This window comes from Pieris napi, chromosome 3 (genome assembly GCF_905475465.1).
Source record: "Pieris napi chromosome 3, ilPieNapi1.2, whole genome shotgun sequence".
Lineage (NCBI taxonomy): Eukaryota > Metazoa > Arthropoda > Insecta > Lepidoptera > Pieridae > Pieris > Pieris napi.
This window is the reverse complement of record NC_062236.1, coordinates 5,169,213-5,193,664: the sequence shown is the minus strand read 5'-3', so window position 1 is coordinate 5,193,664 and position 24,452 is coordinate 5,169,213. Positions and strand designations below refer to the sequence as shown.

The 24,452-nt window shown below is 32.5% G+C and overlaps 1 protein-coding gene across 7 annotated transcripts in view; it reads left to right on the top strand.

The window, feature by feature from the left end:
• The first annotated feature begins 4,192 nt into the window (after positions 1 to 4,192).
• The window catches only part of LOC125063291 (fasciclin-1), a 54,869-nt gene continuing 34,609 nt past the window's right edge, over positions 4,193 to 24,452 (top strand). For all 7 annotated transcript variants that reach the window (XM_047669678.1, XM_047669677.1, XM_047669676.1 and 4 more), the window contains exon 1: positions 4,193 to 4,403. In XM_047669678.1, coding sequence (XP_047525634.1) covers positions 4,296 to 4,403 — 108 coding nt within the window. In that variant the 5' untranslated portion in view covers positions 4,193 to 4,295. The remainder of the gene's footprint in view (positions 4,404 to 24,452) is intronic.

Genomic DNA, 24,452 nt, shown 5'->3' with positions numbered 1-24,452 from the left:
TAAATTAAGTTGTACATTGACACAAAGCCGCCTCTGCTCGTAATACTATTTACTGTCGCCGCACACGGGCCACACGCCACAGCCACAAACGCCGCCACGAGAAGCTAGAAGCGGCTACAAAGGTAGCTGAAGCGCGCGACAGCCACTTGTGGCCGGTGGTCGACACTTGCGGTCGGTGGCTGCTACTTTTTTTAACCCTTGCCTGCAGTATCATAATGTACTCTGACGAAGAAGGTTTAATTGCGCTACTTTTGATATAAAGACGTCGTCGTAGAAGGCGAACCCATAGTTATTGGATAAACAGAAAGACATTAAATATCCCCTCACCACGACAGGTCGGTAATCGACTACCATTGAACTATACATGATGAAGCATTTGGCCTCAGTGAAAATATGATGAGGCCATATTCTGGAAAATATTTGGACTTAGACAAAAAAGTTTTCAATTATAGGTTAAGCCGTGCCAGACGTTGCATTGAATGTATCTTCGGCGTACTAGCAAACAAATGGAGAATATTACATCGCCTATTAAACACTTCTGTTCATTTCTCAGAAGACATTGTGAAATCTTGTTGCATTTTGCACAATTTTATTCGCAAAAGGGATGGTTTCAATTTTCGTCACACTTTGAAAATAGTGGGACTCGAAAATATACAAAATACAGGCTGGCCAGTAACACGAGCGAGCAAGAGATACGTTAAAAGATTATTTTATGAATAAAGTAGCAATAGCGTGGCAAGAAAATAGAATATAAATATATGGTTTTATATTATTTTATTAAACTTAACTTCAATGTTCTTTTCTTTGGCAGTTGTATTCGAAAAAATTCCCACAAACAATTAGCAGATTTCTTCCCAGGCCCACAATTTTTCTCCTCTATTACTAAAACTATCACTTTTTGAATCCCAAATCGCAGGACGGGATTGTATCTCTGATATAAATAATTCTATATCCATATTTATCTACCTATATGAAACACAGACTACGTGCGTGCGTTACCGTCGACTTCAGGTTAACTGAGGTAAGGGAGAGAGGGGCGCGGAATCGCGCGAGTGGCGTGTGGCGGCTTTTTGTGTCGGCGTTTAGTGGCCGGTGCGAGCCACAAGAAGCAAGCTGCGACGATTTGTAGCGTGTGGCCGACACCGGCGCCACCGTGTGCGGCGAGTCCATATAAAATGTATGAAAATTACAGGAAATATGCCAGTGGCGGCGTTTTGTGGTTGTGGCCGGTGGCCCATGTGCGGGGACCCTTAGGAATGATTATACTAAGCTATTATTCAAATCACGCATTATCCAATTATTATTTCAGTCTCGATCACAATTAAAAACTTCTCGCAAGGCTGTTAATTGGGTGCGCGTGATGACAGAGCCATCATCTAATGAAAATGTAAAGCCGAAACTTGGCAAGTGAACTGTTGCTTATTTAGGTTAACACGACACCGGGTAATGCATAATAAAGTTGTTAGCCGAGGCTGCTGGGCTGGCGTTCGGCCAAAATGCGTACCGATAACGCTTGAACGATAAACTTTTAAAGAAAATAAATGCGCATCTTCAACTTTGAACGTCGTCTATCGAGTCGTAATATTTGTTGCTGAAGTCATTTTCTAAAAAGAACTTGCTTGGTTGAATGAACTGCACACTCTATTTTTGATGTATTTCTATATAACAAATAATATCTGTGAATAATAATAGTGTCATAATATCGTTTTTACATTAATTTATTAACAGATTAATTGTGAACGGTGAACTAGTAATTTACTGATACAACTGTTTATTGTGTAGATCAAATTTACTTCTATATTCATCAACGATTGTCGTTCATAATGTTATAGTGGGTTTTAAACCTGACATTGACAGTTCAAAATCTAAATATATTATTTATCCGGACATCCGCCGTAATAAGTGAGAAAATGAAGTTTTATAGCTCGAACAAATTTTGCACATTTTCCCTTTACTTTCAAGACACTTTAAAATATCACTAAGTCAAGCCGATTTCAACACACAGGCTTTTTACATACACAAATACACTCCCACACCCTACACGAATTCTCTTTGTATAGGTATTACGAGAATTTTATGTTTAGTCTGTAAACCTTTTAATTAGCGGTTTGATTTAAAATTATAGTAAAGTAAGCTGTAAGTAAGCTGCAAAAAACATTCTAAGGGTATAAAAGTTATAACAATAATATAAGCTTGTGAAATAGAGTTTGTTAATAAATATTATTTTCGTAATATCCTTAGCAAAGATTAGTATTAGTTAAATTAGTTTAATTAGAGAGTTCGATCTATATAAATATTAAAGATTAAAATTATTAACATAAATATGTGGAAAACAACACAATGATGACCAAGTTAATCCTTACCAAACTATAACCAATAGTTGTTATTTAAATATAATACTCCGTGCCGTGGCGTCATCGCCAAATGATGGATAGCAATCTAAATTGAAATTACAACTGATAAACACCCGTATTTTCTAATTTAAATCGTTACAGGCCGACAAGTAGTTAACTCCTACAGAAAATATACTACAAATTATCTTTACGTTTATTTTCTGTTATTGACGTAATTGCGAACGATAGTAATTTTGACTGTGATATATTTTTGATGTAAAGAGTGAGGAAGGATCTGGAAGTCGCCCTCGGAGTTCAACCATAAAGGTTAAATCATGATTGTACGAACAAAGCATATTACCTAGTGGTTTTAGCGGTCTTTTGTGCTTTGAAACCGTACTAATTTCGTAAAGCCAGCAAAACAGTAATGTACAAAACAAATATCCTACCTAGTACCGCTTATTCTCTTCTTCCATTCGCTCCAATCATTGTCTCATTCTTATATTATACAAAATTTAATTATTGCTTTTTCCAACATCTGCAAAATATGTTGATCAACTTCAATTATATACTTCAGAGACACGATGTCTGGTAAAAATTAATAATTATTAATTATTAATAATTAAAAATTAATACAATTGCATAGAATAATGCCTGCCTGTGAATCCGAAATGTGAAATGAAATTTGCCACTCTAAAATTAAATCCAAGCGCCATTTGCTTGTTTGTAGAGTCCACTAAATCTCGTGTACAAACTTGAAATGCAATAATCACACAATACAAGGGTGTAAACTAAAGTGCTTAAGGGAAGATTATAGATAAGGAACAATGGGCCATAGGTATGCTTGTCACGTCCCCTATTCTCGATCGAGCAGGTAAAAACTAATCCAGAGTCTTTTGGTAAAATCTTGAAATCTTGCGGTAAGCGAAGCAAAATTTTCAAAAGATAAATCCATATTTCAAGACCATTTTTTATGTTTGAATATTTACAGTTTCATAGCATTAAAAATGTGTATAATATTTTTGTAGAAGCTAACGCCTTAGTATTAAGTCTCTTTAAATAATAACATAATATTTAATTTAGTGTTAAGTAGTGTATATCAGAATTAAGATATTTTTTTTTACGAGATTTTGAGTAAAGAATTAAATGTACATCATTATCACAATTACAAGTAAACACATATTGCTGAATTAAAACTCGTTTCATCCTTGCATTTTTACGTTTATTTATTTTGAATTCAAATTATAATAAATCAGGACCGTTAAAACAATAATAAAAATATTTTCTTTAAAAAATCTTAAATTAATCTTAATTACCTGTAAGTGTTTAATTATTCATTTAGAATTAATAGTAAACATATCAAAGTACAGATACTTTGAATACTCATATTCTGTTATATCACTTTGTTATTTCTATATAAATTTGTCTTTAAAGGATTTTTTTAGTAACTATGTCTTTTTAAAATGCAAGGACATATGCGGGTAATAAGTAAAATCTAATAAAAATTTAAATTCAAACAAAGATTGTAAATTTAGTTTTGCATGTTATATAATTGGTTAAAATACACGTTTTAAATATTTTATACAAGTTAGTTTATTAATTATTTGTATAAATATAACAACGAATTAACTCTTGAACTATTATATTTATTTATAAATAAAATAAATTTAGTTGCATTTCTGTCAATTTAATTAGCAAAGGGTCACCTATTTAAAGTACGATAAAACCGTTAAAGTGACTAAGCCTTAAGTCGTTACTTTTTGAATGGACCATGGTCACGACGACCAGTGTGACCACATTGTGCGTGAGCGGGAAGGAGGTATGTGCGTCAACGCGTTACCGCCTGCCTTCGCGGCAACCATCCGGCATTTATTCTCGCGTGCCCCATAGCAGCGCGCGTCCTCACTTTGCAGATGAATTCCGCGTGTGTTTAGTGAAACTGTGTATTAGGATGCTTTAAAAATGGGTGGACAAAACGTGTTAATATTAGTGATGTTATTAGGCACCGTCTTAGCCGACAGGAAGCCGACGATAGCAGAAAAACTTAGGGAAGATGCGGACCTCTCACAGGTATTTACTAAAGTTTCTCGCAACTTTCAATTTAAGCAAAACATTTGTCTGCGGTAAGTTTTGACTTCACTAAACTTAAAGTGCTTTTTAAGTTCATATGAGTTTTAAAAATGCATCAACGCATTTAATATGAATTTTACTTTGGGGTGGCATACGAAGGTTTTATTCGGATTAGTGAGCCTAGCGCTCTATAAACATACTTAGACTGAAAAGTCCTAACACTGTTTGCCTTTGATTCTCCTAAGCAACGATGTGTCTCACTAATGGTATTAAAGCTCTTAGTTACGTCGTAGACGCAGAAATTTTGCGTATTGACGTTCTCTACCAAAGGGATAAAAATTATGATTATGGTACTATTCTATATCAGCTGAATTCACTACATTTTTTAGCGTGCGACATCAGTAATTTAATTTACCTATGCAATGAAAAATCCTTGGTTCGTGACAATATTCAATGTAATCCTCTGCAGTGTATTTGCGCTAAAAAGCTGCCCTTGCGGCTCTAATGAGATTAAGTTAATTCTTATCTTGTTAGGAGCAGGTCATGCGCAGACAGTGGACGGTTATAGTGACTCACCTACGGTATGCTAATAGGAGCATTCCTACGCGATTTCTTTGTCCTTTTATACGCTGGTTCAATTAATTGCATTTAGATATATTCAGGCGCCGATAGGCGTTAAAATGCCAAACGATATAGATTACTATATGTAATAAGCTTATTTTACAAAATGAGATGATTATTTTTAGACATTACACAAAAACGTGGTAACTTTTTTGTGTCAATAATTAATCTGTGGTGCTACCATAAAAAATCGTTGTGCATTATGAAAGGTCTCAACATTATATATGTTAAAATATAAAATTATTTACTTAAAATCGCCTAACCTCTAGAAATTTCCTATTTTTGCAAAAATATTGTAAAAGTAAAGAAAGCCAAGGCCGTCCAACCCTTTTTCAGTTGGGTCAAGACAAGCCCTTCCCAATATGCGGGAGTCGGGACATCATGTGGAACATCTATCTTAATTTAAAACCCTTGTCTAACGTAAAACAATACTGAATATTGATGTTAGTTGTACTCTACAACTAACTATATATTTTAGATTTCAGAGTCAGCTCAATTTTTTACTGCGAAAATGGAGGATCGAAATCTTTTTTATGTATGATTCCCTATTACTCGTGTAAAGGTCCCATTCTTGTGTTATAGTTTCTAGGTTAGATATTCTCATGAACATCCAGATTCATTAGATTCGGAAAATGGATATCTGGAGAAACCTGGGACCTTCTCTGGCTATAACGAAATCTTTTTTATGTATGTTTCCCTATTACTCGTGTAAAGGTCCCATTCTTGTGTACAGGTTATAGTTTCTATGTTGAGTATTCTCATGAACATCAAGATTCATCAGATTCGGAAGATGGATATCTGGAGAAACCTTCTCTGGCAATAATTATAGTAATCTGTGTATATAAAACTAAGATCGAATTTAGCAAAGGTTTTATAAAAACCTGAAATATATATCGTCATATGCGTAACAAACTGTACTGAAATATAACTAAAAAATGTTTGGTTAGTATCATATATCTACTATATAAAAATAAGTCGGGTTTTCCTTCCTGACGCTATAACTCCAGAACGCACGAACCGATTTCCACGGTTTTGCATGCGTTGGAAAGGTCTCGGGCTCCATGAGGTATAGCAAAGAAAATTCAGGAAAAATTTCAACAGAAAAGCGGGATCACCAAACGAAGCCATCTGGTGGCGAAACGGAGTTCGCCGAGTTTGCTAGTTATATTCATATATTCATTTCGTTGTATTCTGAAGTCGAGAAGTCGAAATCAACGTATAAATCTGACTCAAACGTAGACAAAGGGGTGACAAACAAAATCTACTGATGCATATTATAGCAAATGTTTCACCCAATCAGGTTAATTAATTTTATACCAACTTCATCGATTGTTCTACTTTAAAACATCTTTCACTACTACGGTACTGGTATGTGCAACTGTATAAATGCCATACTATTTACTAAGAGTTAGATGCTTTAATCGATTTGATTTTAATTAATTTATTATCATCTTTTTTTAAAGATGTGCCTTTATAACCTTTAATGAAATAAAATTTGTGATAACAATTATGAAAATTAGAGAACAATTAAAGTGAAGAGAATTCAAGAAGCTAGTAGCGCTCGGGGCAATCACAAATTTAGACGTAGTCACTCCATAAGAAAACTTATGGGATTCTAAACTTTATACAAGGAAACTTCAAGTAGAATGTGTTTAAGTTTGCAAACAGTTGTTTGTCTATTAAATATGTATGATAATTATTAAAGCGCTTGTCTTTATTGTTTCTACTACGACTGCCAATTAGTAGTATTGTATTATTACTTTGCGTTTAGATTAACTTTACAGTGCACGAAAGTTATATTTGATGACCATTAGTTTTAAGGTAGCTCTATTCATTTCAAAGGTAACATAAGTACAATTAAACGTCTACATCACAAAACATTTGCGTGTTGGTGTACGACAGAAAATTAATTTTACACTTCAAAAGAAATCTCTAGTGTTCCGGGTTTAAAACTAATCCTCATGGTTGAGAACAGCGCACCTAAGCGCTAGGCTATCTATAAAAAGCATGTAATCAAAGAATAATCAGTATAACATTACAATACCCAGTCCACGAACTCAAACAAATATTAACTACAAGGAATAGTGTTTGATAAGAACGGAATTAAAATCAAATCACCCTTTGGACCAAAATGACCAGTGAACACAAGAAAATCTATTTATTTATTACTGGGGTATATCTTATACATAAGCTGTTCTCTGCGCTGTCACCGGCGTTATTTCGGTGGTAAAGTGATGTTATAACCTTAAGTCTTCCTCAGTAAACAGACTGTATATATACTATACATAGTCATAAAGCATTTTTTACTTCGTACTTGAATTTTGAGATTAGCGCGCTCAATCAATCATCAGCTTTATAACTTTATAACCTCGGTAGAGTCTTTGCGGAATGAGAACCGGCCTGGCGGTTATGCAAACTACACTACTAACTTTTTGATTATCATGTCATTCTTTATAAAATTAATTATTGTAAATAAGCAGTGTTATTTAAAAAAACCGTTGGACTAGTGGCTACAGCTTACGACACTCAACCGTGAGGTCGTAGGTTCGAACACCGAATGTGCAACAATCGATATCTGTCGGTGCCCATTTAACATTCGCTCATACGGTGAAGGAAAACATCGTGAAACCGGCACGCCTTAGATACGAAAAGTCGATGGATTGTGTCAGGCATAAAAGGCTGACACAAACAAAATAAAAATATCACCAAACAGATACAGAAGTCTGTGGCCCAGACTGTAAATAGCTGTAGCGCCACTTTTTCTATTCAATATTGTAAAGTATCAAGATTATTACTGTGTTGTCAACATAACGGAAAAAAAAGGTAATTTAGTATAGCGACCGCAAATGCTTCCGCACTTACTATATAGATTTTTATCGTTTGTTATAAATATTTGGTCTGTGTTTATTGTGGTATAGTCTATGTTTTCTAATTTTAAATCTGCAATTTGAGAACATATCATTATATCGCACCACTTATACGCCAAGTTCCCGTTAATTGAGCTGTCTCAAACGGTTGCATCCGCTTATCTTACGGACCTTGTCGCCAAGTGGGATAAAGGGCCAGGTCTAATATAGGGTTTTGTACCTTATAATAAATTGTAATAAGGTTTAAGGTTAAGATAACGGAAACAATATGCTCTGCCCTTGTCTATTATCACGTATAAAAAAAAAAGTCTAAAGAGATCAATTGGCTTCAAATTTCTGCATTCCTTACTGGCATGTACTCATAGGTGAACATTTTTCTAAATATGCTGGTTTCCTTGCGATGTTTTTGTTTCATTGTACGTGCGAGTATGAATTGTTACAAAACAAAAAAGTCTGCTGGTGTTCCGATCACCACAATGTATAAGAATTGTGTGTTTATGGGTAAAATGTTTTTGATATAAGGGATTCATATGTATCTTTAAGTCTAGGTTCTGATTCATATACTGCTGGCTTTAATTTAATATCTAACGATATCTTAATGGTCTAAAACCGAATGAATTCGTTTTATTCATCAACGCTTCTCAAGTTACCGCTTCCTCAAAACTAATTATTATGGACAACCACTCCTTTATAACGGACGCCTTAATGAAGCTTCCAGAATTTTACGATTTATTAGTACCATATAAAAATTAACTTTCAATTACAGAATACCGCCAGAAATGATACAGTTTAATTTGTGTATCATCAATTTCAAAAATAACGGTGAAAAATGTCTAATGAAAATTGTTTTGCGCATTCGCTTTGGTATTCGTAATTAAATTGTAATCCACCGTGGCGTATTGTGCTAAAATTCTCAAAATTTTAATAACCCAAACCGAGGAAACTCCAGACACCGAGAAACTCAAAGGCAGTTAAGTAAACGAAGTTTCAATTGTCAGATATCTTTGTACGCAATTCCCTTTTAGGCTTTTTGTAGGTATTTAAAGTTTGTTATTTTAAGCAATAGGTATGGCAACATTTTTTCATCAATACTTTAATCATTAATATTAAGTTAGAAAAGTTGATGTATCTAGCTGTCCACGGTAAAGCATTCGAGAGAAACAGAAATATTAATAATCAATTATTAGTTTTTAGATTTATCAAACGTTATAGCAAAATCTCTTGCAAACACTTCCAGGAAAAATATTGAGTAACGAAATTACGCCTGCTGAATCTGTTAACACCGACGCCATGCTAATTAAGTAATTCTGGGAGGTGTAAAAAATATCCTGTCTCCATTTCCTGGCTTCCTGTAAATAACAATTGGTGTGGAATTTAATATAGGCATCTGGATGCGGGCTCACCATCTCAGCCTATTTATTATTCCAATCATGAATCATCGTTCGACACTGTCGTAAATCGACGTCTTTTAACATTTAAAAACTAATAAACTTAGACGGCAACTAAGTGATACCAAAAATAATCGTTTGTTACTTTTAGAGGCTTATTAGCTAGGAACAGTTTAATTTTAACTAGTATTATTTGGTCCGAAGAAAAACTGAAATGGCATATGACTTGTATCTAGTTTTAAACCAGATTTTTTTTGTTTAAACATATTTCATAATTATTTATTATCGAGTATACAGTATTTACAATTTTCTTAACCTACAAAGTAATAATAAAAATAATTTAAAAATATTTAAAAGAAAATCAAAACAGATTTAAAAAGTTTGGTCCCTGTGGCAGTGTACCTTTAACGCTGGCAGCATTTCCTCGCTGCGATACTTATTCGTTGAGCAAGGAAAGTGCCAGCTCTGGGGTCACCGGTACTATCTACTAGGCGCCAACTTAAATCTTTAATAAGCGCCTGGGCACTTGAACCCCACGGCCCAAGAGTTTTTACTTCAAAGGGAACAAAATCGAAGTTGGAGGAAAGATCGAGTTTTTTTTATATATATAAAAAAATATTACAACAATTATTGTACCATATTTTACTTTAATATGAAATCAGTCAAAAAACAGATTTTTTCCTTTCTAACTTATACTTCTCTAATACGAAAGAAATTTTATTATCGAATATATTATTATCATGCAATCGATTCGCATTCACGACTATATGACTCGTGAATGTCTTCATATTATGTAATATTTAAGTGCGGTGTGTAGCTTTAGTCAAAACAGAAATACGTATTAAATATCTATTAGAATTGTTTAATTTATTTATTCGTGTGGATATATATCACTGTTTATACATAACCTGCATGCAGCATAATTTACTAGAGGTCTTTGAGTATTAAATGTAATAAAGATAAAACACTAATTTTGAAAATTACACTGAAGTCTTTGAACGTGTATTTCAAAAGATTCCATTTCAGATATTGTAAGCAAAGTTCCCTGAAACAAAGCGCCGTTTCAACGTTTATCATAAAATTGTATACAGCTTCATCAAAGCGTATTTTTGTTACAATAATAATAATTCGTCATATAAATTTGTGGGTTTGTTCGCTCTGTATTTTGAAACAATAAGTTATTGTAAATATCGATATAAGTAGTGACAAAACTATGATACATCATGAATATTGCTTAATAAAACCCAGCTTTTGTTCACTACCGTGATTAAACTGAATAAGTTCGTTATAATGTTATTCGTAATACGAGTGTATCTGTTTTATTTAATGACAGTTGTGTAATCGCTTATCGACCTCAAATACATTTGTGGTGCTTTCAATGAAAATGCAAAATTAAATCCATATTCCTCTTAGGTTGCCAAGACTATATATATAACACAACAGGAATTTACGATTCGCGTTGAAATATATGAGAGATGAGTCAGGAAAAATAGGTGTACGCTGAAATCGTGACATGTTTTGTATATTGATGAATTGACGTGTATCGTGAACGTGACGAAACGCGTACATTCTATTGTCTTTAGTAGCAACAGAGGGCTTATCGCGTTACCTTCGCTTTATATGGCTGCTACACGCTAAACCCCCGCAAAGTGTCCACCTAATCATTTTCTACCCGCAATGACCGGATAATTACATTTAATGATCTAACCCTTTGTTTTGCGGTGAACGCTCTATTGGATAAACAGATGCTAATAATGAAATATACCATTAAACTCTCTCACAGTGAAGTATTTAAAAATGTGTGCGTGTACTAGGTGTACACACGTAAGTAGTGAAACTTCTTTATGACCTTATTTTTCGAAAAATGATCTACTATATGCAACTTTACAGAAATTGGTTAAATAAAGTTAAATTAGATAAAGTTTAACAAAAGGCTTTTATTATCATAGACATGAATACAAATACAATTATTTCATTTTAACTTATTACTGTACTACTATGTAGTACTAAGATTATTACAGAATTTCATTAATTGTAATAGAATTATTAGTATTACTATCATTGTTATCGTTATTATATATTTTTGTTAATGGCTTACTAATGGCTTCGAATCTCTTCGGATCAACCGTGGTAGGGACAAGAAAAAGATGGCGCGTAACCGAAAAATGTGACAAATGTGTGTAAATTTTTTTCCAACGCCGATAAAGAAGTTTGCCTTCAAAAGATGGCGCCGTAACGGAAAAATGTGACGCGTAACGAAAAAATGTTACACAAATTTTTTTCTAACCCCGATAAAGAAGTTTCACTTCAATAATATATTTTTATTGAGAAAAAGCATGTAAAAATAATCTTCTGTTTACGTCATACGATTGAAATAGTAACAAAACTGAAGTGTCATAAATACGAGCTTACTTTGTATTTTTTTATTATTTACATAAACCTTGTTTGTCTATGAATCTGCGCGTTATATTTCACGGAAGATAAGGTTCATAAACCATGTCTAGTGGCATGGTTTATTTAGCGCGAAAACTAAACTCTCTACTCAATCATCTAGGGTAACGAGAGATTTTTGTAAATTTTAAAAGCAAATACGACCACGGAACATTAAATCTGTCATCGTATCTAATTTATCGCTGGTTCTCTTCCCCCAATGAAAGTAGATGAGCCGTGATCTTTATGAGTCTTCACTAATAAGGCTGAATTGATTTTATTGAATATCAAATTCCTACGAATTGAATCAATTCCAGCGTAAAGTCAGAATGTATCCCGAACTGGTTTATTTGATAACATTGGTACAATATTACTCTTTTCCACGAATTTCGACGTTTCACTCAATATTATACTCGGAAATGCGATTATTAATTCCTCTGATGTACCTGTATCCCTGAGTTATTGGATAAAAACTATATTAAATATGTTTCAGTGGACTCAAACGGCTGTACGTCACAAGCAAGGGTTGATGAGATCTGGTACTCACATATTATGTAAAGTAGCGAAACTCGCCGCAGGCTTCCCGGCTCCTTTTCCATTCAACGATGTAAATAGCCTGGCCGATTAGAGAATTTGCAATTTAAATGAATTGCTTGCAACTGCCTTTATGCTCTTTAAGTTTATTTAGCCGTTCGTTTGATGAATAACTCTATGTTATTGCTTTTATCGCGGCTGCTAGCTAGTACTAGCTCTCTTGATATTTATCGGAATTAACAAGTAAAATTATTCTACTCTATACTTATTAAAAGTTTTGATTCATTATTATATTTTTTCTTAAGTGAAGTATGATTAAGATCGGTAATAAATGTTTAAAATATTAGGTTAAAACAAACAAAACAATTTTGTTAAAACAAAATTGTTCAATGAAAAACAATGTTTATTAGTTATACTCGTACTATTTTACGCGCCTACATTTAGTGAAATTATTAATTTAATCGCTTAATTCAATTAACAATACAGTTTTGTGTTTTATTAACACGAGTAATGTATTGAAACAAAATATTCATGGATTAATAACGAAATTCTTGATTCATCGTCATTCAATATTATGGAAATATAACATTTTGAATGTTCGTAGTTTGATCAAATATAAATCAATTAATTTTTTGATATCAGATCAATGTTACTATTATTTATTACCCATAACCAGCCCGATTTTGTCAAATTGAATTATCTGAAAACACATCAAATTTTCGGGGACCGATAAAGGCCAAAGGTCGCATTGAAAAATTGTACTGTTCTTGTAATAGATATTAATTATAAATAATAATTTATGTTTCTATAATAACTGTGGTTAATACGTGACTGACACCTGATTCAGCCTCGATAATAAGTAGGTGAACCATATCACATTTTATGATAATTAATATCTTTAAAGCGTCTTCAAGGCAATTTAGCTCGGTGACTTTTCATTAAAGGAAAATAGTAAAGTACATCTCTTTGGAATGTCTACTGACATAAACAATGCTTCACGCCTCACGTCCCACTTAACGGGACCTTTAAGTATGCTATCGAATAATACAGCGGCGCTATAACCTTTTAGGTCTGGCCCTCAGATTTTTGTATCTATTACGTGATCAATTGTTTTTCAAATAGACAAGGGATCTCTGTACCATACACATGCCGTCGACTCGCGATGTTTTCCTTCGCCGTACGAGCGAGTGTGAAATTCTAAATAAATTGCACTGTTTAGTCTAATTATTTCGGTTAAACTAAATTATTTAATATATATCTCAACTGCTCCACAGACTGAAGCTCAGTCGAAAAACTCATTAACGCCATTATTTTTGGATGTTGGTTGAAAGCAGTAATAATTCAAAGATATTTAATTTAAGTGTATCACATTAATGTTCTTTGGGAGTTAGAAACTTTGTCCATTACACCCTGATACATATTAAAGCATAACGGTGAGGTCACGATCAAAATTAATGAGCTTCCAAGTGAATAAACTCACTTTGAGCAAGATACTATGTTTACAGAACCACGTTATACTCTAGATAAATTATTTATTGTCTGTGTTAATAACTTTCATAACTCGGCAACTCTTCTCTCTTAAATAAAAGTTTTTTTTATATATTTTCGAAATCAACGATATAAATCGAAAACTATTAGTAAGAATGAATATACAAAGAAAATATTTTATTATAGTCTTCGATACGTTAGTATCACTTCATGAGTCTTAAGTAGGTGGAGGGAAAGCCTGACGACGTAAGGATACCAACACGTAGAAATCCATCGACGCTGGCGCAGCCCCCTTGGGACAATAAGTAGGTTTACCATGGTACTTTTATGCACACTAGTACACTTCAAAGTTCTTGTATGTCAAGTTAATGCTGAACATTTTAAAATCACGTAGCATGTTAAACCCATTTCGCTTATATTAACTTTCTCGCTAATGTCATTATAATGACAGTTGTATAGTCAAAGTTTTGGTCAAATATCGGCATTTTTGTACCACGTCAACAATGTACAATATTTTCTAAAGTGGAATAGACAAACTTTGTACGTTTGATGTAACATTCATTGGAATCGCTTTTGCAACATTGTTGAGCGTTAGTTTAACTTTTATGAAGCAATTTTAGTTTGGCCTAGGTATTCGAGCTCTTTCACTGTAATATAGGTGTCACACAATATTAGTGTCAAATAACTTTTCAATTTATTTTTTATTGCGGCGGTTTAAAATTGAATCTCTGTTATTTAAAAACCCTAGAGTAAATTAAAACACAATTAAACTGAATTTGAATTTGGGAATTTCTTAATATTTTGAATTGACATACCCTTATTGAAGGTAGTTAAAATATAAACGACAAAATATGGTTATTGGTGTGTAGCTGAACGTTGTAGGTTCTTGGTTCACTCACAGACTTACAGGGGACTTTACGGAATATTATACCTATAATCTGAATGCTTTTTACGTTTTACCAATACGTAAACTCTAACTAACAATACATAAAGTAAAACTAAGAAAATGCATTGTACACTACTACCTATTTCTAGTTTTATGCTTAAAGTTGGACTGCTCTTAAATATTTGAAAAGCTCAATATAGATTTTGTTTACAGCAAATATTCCATTCTTTTGTAAAAGGTTTGTATTTTGTGTTTAGTAATAGTTTTGTTCCAATTTCTTCGAATACATATAACAAACACCAATAAAATTAAATGTCACAGTTCAAATTCATTTAAATCATCTTTAAAAAATGTTTTAAAGATGTTTTAAATGTTTAAAAATTATTTATACGACTGAAATAGTCGTATATCAGTTTGAAGTTCGTAGTGACAACAACAAAATAATAACAAAACTTTTACTTATACATACTTAATAGATGTTTGTTAAAGTTTTACCGTCTTTGGAGATTTTTTGCCAGTTCTTCCCTTCCGTTCTAGGCCCTTGATTTGAGAACTGGCAGTAAATGTAAAATTAGAAGCATTTAATGTATATTTCTTTTGTGACGTTCATAAGTGTACATTGTGTTACCTAAATAATAAATGATTTTTTACTTTGACTTTGATATGCAATACAATGGAGTTTTTGAATATGTGAATTCTTATAAATATATTTATGAAGCTAATAACATTTACTATTTTTATACATATCACGTCTATTAGACACATGTAACATCAATCCTATTCAGAATCGTCCCCAAATGTTGTCTCGTAAATCATAAAGCTTTCGGTATTAACTTTCGGTGAACCATGATTCGGTGCCATTATATAAAGTACAAACATTGTTACGATAATTGAACAAAAAATAAGCAGGGAAGCGTAATGCAACCTACTTCGCTCGAATTATTTGTCATAGTAAAACGTTTCGCCCTACAGCGGACTTATTTTTTGTTCGCGATGTAAATATAACGCATGTTTAGCAACTAGCGATTGTATGAAGACCCCTGATATATAACAATAGCTCTCCTTTGTTATGCTGGTATTATCAATATTTTGGGACCGAAATCAATTCATGAATGATTTTGTAAAAGGACTAAAATACATGTAGTCTAGTAAGTTAACACTTTATAATACGATAAAATAGTTTATTAAGTGATTAAGAAAGTATTTAATCGTGTGTTTGGTGCATGTGGAAGTCTTCTTCAGACTTCAAAAATCAGGTTATCACTTATCAGTAAATAAATATATGATATTATACCTCCATGTATTTTGTTGGAATTGATCATTGATAAGATGATCTATGTAGGCTTCCAAACTAAGATTTGTGTTATATACGTATGTTCGTTAAAAAATTTATCGGATACTTAATGTTATATCGAGAATATCAATGACTTAATCAAGCTTTTTTGATATATGGGTATCCACACTTTTCTGGACATGTCTATTGTCTAAGTATAATTATATATACAATGTATATTGTGCCAATATGTAATTATAATTACCATATTTTATTTTTAAGTTTCTTTAATTGATTTGAATTATTCATTACTTTACTTTATTTACGTATCTAAGGACTCCTTAACTCCTCAATTAAAGTGGCGAGAACTATATTTTAAAAAACCTCATATGTACTTGTAATTGGCATATCAAAAGAGAAGATGTCAAGGCAAAACCAAAGTCTCTTCGCAGAAACAGACCCATGGATCTTTAGATGCATGATCCATACTGCAGTAACCACTTTATTGGATGAATCCGTGAGGCTTCACAAAAATCTAACTGGTATATATTATTGAACAACTATTTTGAGATTACACTGTGAATTCTTTAAACTGCGTAATTTTTTGCTTATCTACGAATGACTCATACACTTAAATTAGGGGATGCTTTGCAAAGTTTGGGCAAGGACAATGCGAATGCAGTGTTTCATAAAAAGTGGATAAATTGACGGAAGCCTGTTAAGGGCGTGTTCCGGTTTCGAGGCAGCCCGACTACGGCTTCCGCTTAGTGGTTACCTATGGAGACACTCGCTGTTTTAAACCCCTCACTATGCTGTATTGTTTCAACGTAATTATATTGTTTATGGTAGAACTTAAGTAACACTCTTTGTAGATGTGAACTCCCGTATGACACCAGAGTCCCTCACAGATTTGATATAACAGTTTCAAATATAATTATTATAGTATGACAAATACCGATGTAGAGCAGTAAAGGACTACGTGGCTTAGTTCATCGATTCCTGGCGAAAGAATAATTGTTCCGGATCGGAACAGAAGACCCCTTTTTCCAGACACAGAAATGGGTTTGTCTGTTGCCATTATGGGGGACACGGGGGTTGAGGGGGGGGGGCAAATGGAAAGGCCATAAAGGGAAGCTGTCGCAACCCGTGGACGCCCATGTTAGATAAGAGAAACGTAATATTTATAATAGATAAAGTTTGGAGGTCTTTTAGAAGCGGATATGTTCACTCCACTTCATCACACCACCTTCGCTTTAGATAAGTTCACGTAATTCTTTACAACATATAGATTGGAGGACCGAGTTATTATGTCATAATTTGTCTTCTCTATAATTTAAAATGTGATATTTGGGGATATTTAGTCAGATCTCTAACACAATCTTAACAACTGATTAAAATATAACAAATCAAATCAAAATACGTTAATTCAATTTAGATGCTTCTTAGAGCATGCTTATGAATGTCAACAACGTTTACAAAATTCACGAAAGAGCAGGACTACGCCATCCGTTCGCAAAACTACCAGGAGGCCTTGTTCTGAGAAGAACGGGCAAGAAACTCAGCAAGTTTTGCCCTCCCTTTACATTACAATTATTCAAAGGAAAATGTCATAAACCACAACGTCATTAAAGTTACATAAGTAAAAAAAAATAAAAATCTGTTCTGTGATTTACCACATTCACCATTACACACATATTCATACATAATTAGAGCTATTGCCAAGCATTTTTATCTTCCAGGTAGTCATTGACTGTGTAGTAACCTTTACACATTAAGGTTTTTTTGATATGTGTTTTGAATCTGTTTAAAGGCAGTTCCAATATTTCACTAGGAATCATGTTATAGCAGCGTACACTTAGGCCCATAAATGAAGTATTTATTTTCTGCAACCTGTAAGACGGCTGGAAAAGTTTTCCCTTATTTCTTGTATTCCTATTGTGAATGTCGCTGTTCTTTAAAAGAGAACTAACATTACTACGCACAAAAATAATGATGAAACACGTATTTTAGTTGTCTAGCAAAATGTTAGCCTGAAATAAAGATAAAAGCAATCTTTTCGTTTGATAGAGTCGGTTATTGAAAACCACAGTTGTACTTGAAAGCCGAAGGAATTGGATTGAATTGTGTCGCGGTAATAATGAGGTACAGAATGTTTCTATAGCATTTGTTATATCTGTGGAAAATACACAAGATTGGTATAAAAATGTGAATTTCGAATTCTATAATTATAATAAATAAAACTTCATTTAACCTTATTCAATTCTTGCAATATTTTACACATGCTGGTCCCTACATCAGGAAATTTCTGTGTTATGAGTGACTAGACGCTTCCGAAAAAAACGAACAAATATTAAGCACTTACCAGTAAAAAAAACCAAATATACGATTTTCTATACTATCTAGATATCAGATAAATCATATCATAGATATATCCACCACACAGTGAAGGTTACAGATAAGAGTTCAGAAAAGACTTAATGTTTAGAATCTAAAGGTTAAGTATTATTCTATTCTTCTAAAGAATAACTAGAATCTAAACTTTAGGTTGACTCACGTACGTCAAAAATGTATTGGAATGTCATAGTTCGCGCTAAGTTCTGAATCTCACCCTAAGATTCAACCTACGAAGAGAATCGGGTGCCCTATCGTAAGGGTGAGGTACTTAATCAACTACGAATATCTTTAATGCGGCCGCATTGCAGTGCCTTCGAGGTCACTTTGATTTTCGAGGTTTAGAATTTCCCATTATAACTGTATCATGTAAAAAATATATTAATCCTTCAGAAACTCTCCTACTTGCTGGACCAATCAAGTAAAGCCCCTCATAGGTTTTACCATCACCGAATCGCAGAGGCTTGCGAAGACAGGAGAGAGTGAAGAAAGAAGTGCGGCACTACTAGAACACACGCCGTTTAGAAGTGAAGAGCGCGACTGAAGAAGACAAAGCTTTTGTTATGCGTTTAATATTACCGAAGCAAAAGATACATTAGCGCATAACCTAGTTATTTGATAAAAAGCTACAGAAGCGAAGAATGTGAAAAATACAAGAGTTTCTTTGTTTAAGCGGTTCATATTGAATGCAGCCGTGCGCGTCTGATTGATATCGTATCACAGGCCTGCCTTTAACAGCTTGGCGCATGGTGGTCTGACATACCACGCTGTATTAATATTAAATAAACGTTATTATTCAGTGAACATTTGTGTGCAAAAAATAATCCTCTTTATGTCTGGAAGTAGAACAATTATTTATGAATGAATCATATTAACAACTAACATTCGCACATAAATCTAAAGTTTTAGGGTGTATTTTCTATAACAGTAATGTAAATAAATTGTTTGACTTTTGATGAAACGTGGAATTTAAAATGTTGGATTTTACTCCGGCATTATATTTAAATACCAAATTTTGTTAAAATATAGTGTTTATTATTTGATGGCAAGTACATACCTACGTGAATCTTTTTTATTATTGAACTAGCTGTTCCCTGCCACGCTTCGCTGTGGCACATTCGCCACATTGTGATTGAATGGTGGAGAAATGAGAAACAAAACAAAGAAAACATTTCATATAAGTTTAATTTTGCAATACTTGTGGAAAAAAAATGAAAAAAATAGATAGATAAAAACAATCCTTGATGCGGATCATGTTAAAATTTCAGCTCGATCGGTGCAGAACTCTTTGAGTTTTTGAAGCGTACACAATCCAACATAACATTTTATATACATATATATTAATCTTTCGTATAACAAGCAAAAAATCAAAATATATTAATATAGTGTTAAGTGCGCTCTTTACGAGAGATTAGCAGCTTCTTATTCTAGTTCAGTAAATTTCTTACAAAAAATAACTCCCTTTTTTTAAAATAACTTCTTTTTGACTGTTAGGTACTCTAAAATCAAAGGACATAAAAGTAAGTATCTGTTTATAAGACGAAAATGTATCTAAAATTATAATTATATTAGTACAACGATCCGAAACCGCTACGGAACATTATGCTTAGTCACGCTATTCAATATATTTTCATTTTAACCCATATCGTTCAGATTTTACATAATAGACTTAATAAAATCCTTTATGCCACGATCTTATCTTATCTATAAGGAACATGTACCTATAATAAATAAACTTAATTTTTTTTTTACTATTTTCGATTGTTGCGCGATTTTGAAAAACATATCCAGATATAACGACTTAAAAATTTAAGGCTGTTGCTTTTCTACTCAGACATTATTATCTGTGTTACAGAATAATAATAGCGACATCTATGTTCATAGAAATGAATTCTATTTTTGTAGATTTTACATAAATTAGTTATGTAAACTCTTTTTAACTGTGATACGTAAGTTATTTGATAATATAAGAAAACATTCCCTACGATTTGCGCCAGTTTGCCCCTTAGCAAATTCGATTTGTTCCCTAAAACAATCGAATAAAATGATATATTGCCAATTTGTGGAACAATAAAGTTCGTCCCCAACGCTTCTGTATTCATTGTACCTACAAAGGGCATATTGGCGTTGAAAGTCTGCCGACTTATGTTTCATTCAACGTGGAAGCGCAGATCTAGCGAACAATAGCCAGGGACGATTGCTCGTGCAAAATTAATCAGGAGGTACCATATCCATGCTGCAGTTGATTTACGTTCGGGGAATTAGCCAGCGCTATACACTTACTAATCCATAGGTTATTACGTTTAATTAGGGATTTCAGTTTATTTACGATGATAAATTTGCTATACAGATTTTTGTATATATGTATATAATAAAAATGAGAGTATTAGATAATTAAATATTTGTTTCCGATAATATGTTATAGTTACGTTATATAAGATTTTATCTAACTTATGTTTTTGAATATATTATTTTTATGAATACGATAACGCTAAATTTAAAAATAAATCGGGTTTATAAATAAAATAAACGCACTTCAATGGCATGAATTCCATCGATTTCATCCGTACCGTACTTTTACTATACCTAGTACTTTATACTACGAGTATATGGACTACAACAACAAAATTCAAAATTCAAAAATCATTTAATCATATAGGTAACACATTGTACACTTATGACTTGTCAGTAAAGAAATACATATTAATGCTTCTAATTTAACATTTAGTCCCAGTTCTCAAATCAAGGGCGTAGAACGGAAGAGAAGAACTGGCAATAAACTCTCCGCCACTTTTTAATCGCCATGTTTTTTTTTTACACAAACGTTGTGTAAGGAGCTGCAACCATTACACCATGTGAACACTATAACATTCTATGAAAAGTAGATCCTTGATCAGTTTATGACGTAACCCTTATCACGAAATGATTGTCAAAACGTAATGACATTTCAAAGATATTCTGAATTCAAATTTATTTCAACTGTATTTAAGGTTTGAGTGACAACTACGCGTATAAAACAAATTATCGTACTTCCAAGCATTCAGAGTATGTACATAACCATTGTGTAAGATGAAAACTATGTGTGATGAGTACGGCTTCCTATTGTGCCTCAACGTATGTGTAATAACTGTTTTTGTATGTCATCGCGGAAACCGTAACAAAAGTACGGAAATATGTTTTATTGTAAATTTCACGTTACATCACTAGACATGTTATTCAATCAATTTTTAGACATAAGGCCTGAAGATCTTGAATTAGGTTTTGGTTATACATATTTCGGCTTTCAAGGCAAGATAATCACGTTTTTAATTTTAAACGACTTTTTTTTCTAAAGTCCAGCGACTACAGTTGTGAGGGATGTGTTTTACTTGTTATAAATTATAGTACAGTGAACGACCAAAGTAAGATGCGAAGGGATGATGGATGATTAAGTAATGTAAACTTTTTTAGAAACCCGTTTTGCGGCTTACTAAAAATTACATGAAATGTTAGAGTTTGAAAATTCTGTGAAAAAATAAATGCATCAATAACTATCACTATCATAATTATATTTTCAAATGGTTGTCTTGAGATATTTTTAATTAAAATTAAACTAAAATAATGTTCTAATTCTTTTGTAGCATATTCTTAAACTTGACAACTTTGTGTTATGTCACAAAAAAAGACTGTCATATGACACCAGTGCCATTTATCTGTCATTTTGACTTTGACCATTAAGGTTCGTTTGTACTTTATATATTAACTCAAAAATATTTAAACTAAAGTTGTATGTAAGACATATTTGATAGATTTCAGTAATTAATATCTTAGCTTAAGCGATCATAGCTTTAAAGGAATAATTATTATCAAAAACCTGACTGACAAGTGTATATTTTTCTGTTTGTAATGTGCGTTTCTGGTTTATCAACGATTGTTCCAGTAGTTTTAAAAATGTGTACTACATGGAAAAATACTCAAACAAGTTATGGCATGTGTCTTCATCACTATAGTCTAAGCAAGGGTTTAGGTAAGTATAAAACATTATTGTTATATGGATAAATTTAAGTGTTATAACATTTTCGGATGGAATTATAGATTTATAACACAAAACTTTTTTTTATAAACTTAATTTTACTAAGTTAACAAGGTTAGGCAAATTTGACGAACATGAATGTTCATTAATATTTCAAATTCTCTAAATAAATGCTGGATAAAGGAATTCGAATAATTATTGTAATGCGAAACACTGATCAGTGTATTAACTTGTTAAATACTTATTTGAATTTCTACTCTTAATTGAAAATGCCTGCATTTTAGACTGGTTAGCTCTATTGATCTGTTTCTTTTAATTATAGCATAAATACAATAATACCGTAAAAGGTGAATAAATAGTTAAAATTAATAGATTTCCCATTTTAGAAACCGTTATATGTTTAATCGTACTTACGTAAATTACTTTGAAAAAACCTGGTCTATTTGTCTTTAATTTATTTGGGTATCACGTTTCACTTTGATACGAAACGGATAAGGACAGAATAAGAATATGCATAACAGGTAATTTTTTTAAAGTTTTCCAAGTCTTATAACAAATTTTGAAAAAATCCTCCAATAGCAGACCTCTAAGCACTGACTTCTTGCAAAACTCACTAACAATAATCTATAGATGTTTTAATTTATAGACAGCTTAATGATGGACACATTTTTATAAATTGCCTTATTGAAAAGAGTTTTTACCATAGATAATATAACCCACCCTGTTCGAGACTGACAGATAGTATTTTTATACGTATTTAAATTTTACGTACAATGGTGTGTGGCTGTGTGCAAAGTCTTTTGATTTCAATGAAACAAAGCTTCTTCTGACGACAAAGTGAACATCGTGTAATTTGTTTAATTATCGTCCTATGAAAAGATAATCGTAGATGCGTAATTCATGTCATAATGTCACAAGGGTTTTAAGAGATAATAAAGTGCCTTTTGAAATAAGCGTTATGAATAAAGCTATGACAAGTACCTGCCCTTTAATAAAACCTTTGAAGTCCTACGAGAGGCTCTTGAGCTCCGCAAAACGTATTACGGACGCAGATAAAAACAATATTACTTAAGTTAAATTAACCGTTATATTTCGTATGAGGTTTGAATGATAAAGTAATTGTGATATATGAAAAAAAGAAATGTATACATGTTTTGTGTATTTTAAGTACACCAAATTCAATCACGCGTAATTCAACATACAATCTGTAGACAATATACTTAGTTAATTTTAAATAAAATTTAGATAATTTTTATTTTTATTATAAGATTTTCATTAATTTCTTAAAACTATGATCGATACCTATTAATTACAAAAGTAAAAAAAATAAAAAAAATGCCAGAAACAAAAATTCAAAACAAAAAATCAACCCGCCAACTTGTTTTTCCCTTTTAATAAAATGAGTGTTTCTCCTCTATATAATCTGTATTATCCGAGTTCGTAGACCCCATGTAAACAGTCTGAATATTTGGCGACGGGATGGCTCTCTCAGTCGCGACATCCTGGCGCCGTCACTCTTGGAAATACGAAACTGCGGAAATTGGTCGAATAATTAGGCTATGACATTGATCGTGAAACTTTTGATGGACGGGTGTAAAGTTATCCATTAATAGAAGCTCCACCGCTAACGTTCTTTCATATTTCATTTTTTTTTAATATGAGTCAAGTTGGTGTGAAGCCCAGTTGCATTAATTTGTCTATCTGTCAGAGCTTAGGAATATTTTTTAATTATGAAGCTATATTTGAGCGGAATATAGTCGAGATTTATATATAAACTATATATAAAATGTTTATTTTGTTTTACATGTTATGAAATGCTACTGAGTACAACATACATTAATAACATGTCAGACAGCTGTAATATTAAAATATTAAAAGGGGAGATGTAACCATGACCTGTTAGGAAGTTCACATTAGCTGCTCTTGAACTAATTCCTTCTTTTATTAATAAAGAATTGACATTAAAATAAGATTTCGTTTATGATATAATTGTACAAAGTCTCATGTAAACAAACTAGACTTTACAACAATTATTGGATGCGCTTGTTGATTAGCTTCAGGTTAGGTTTTAGTAAAACTAACATTAAAGAATAAATAAAAACAAGGAAAAAATATGACCGTAATGTTATGTGTTAAATTTAAAACGGATTAAAATAAAA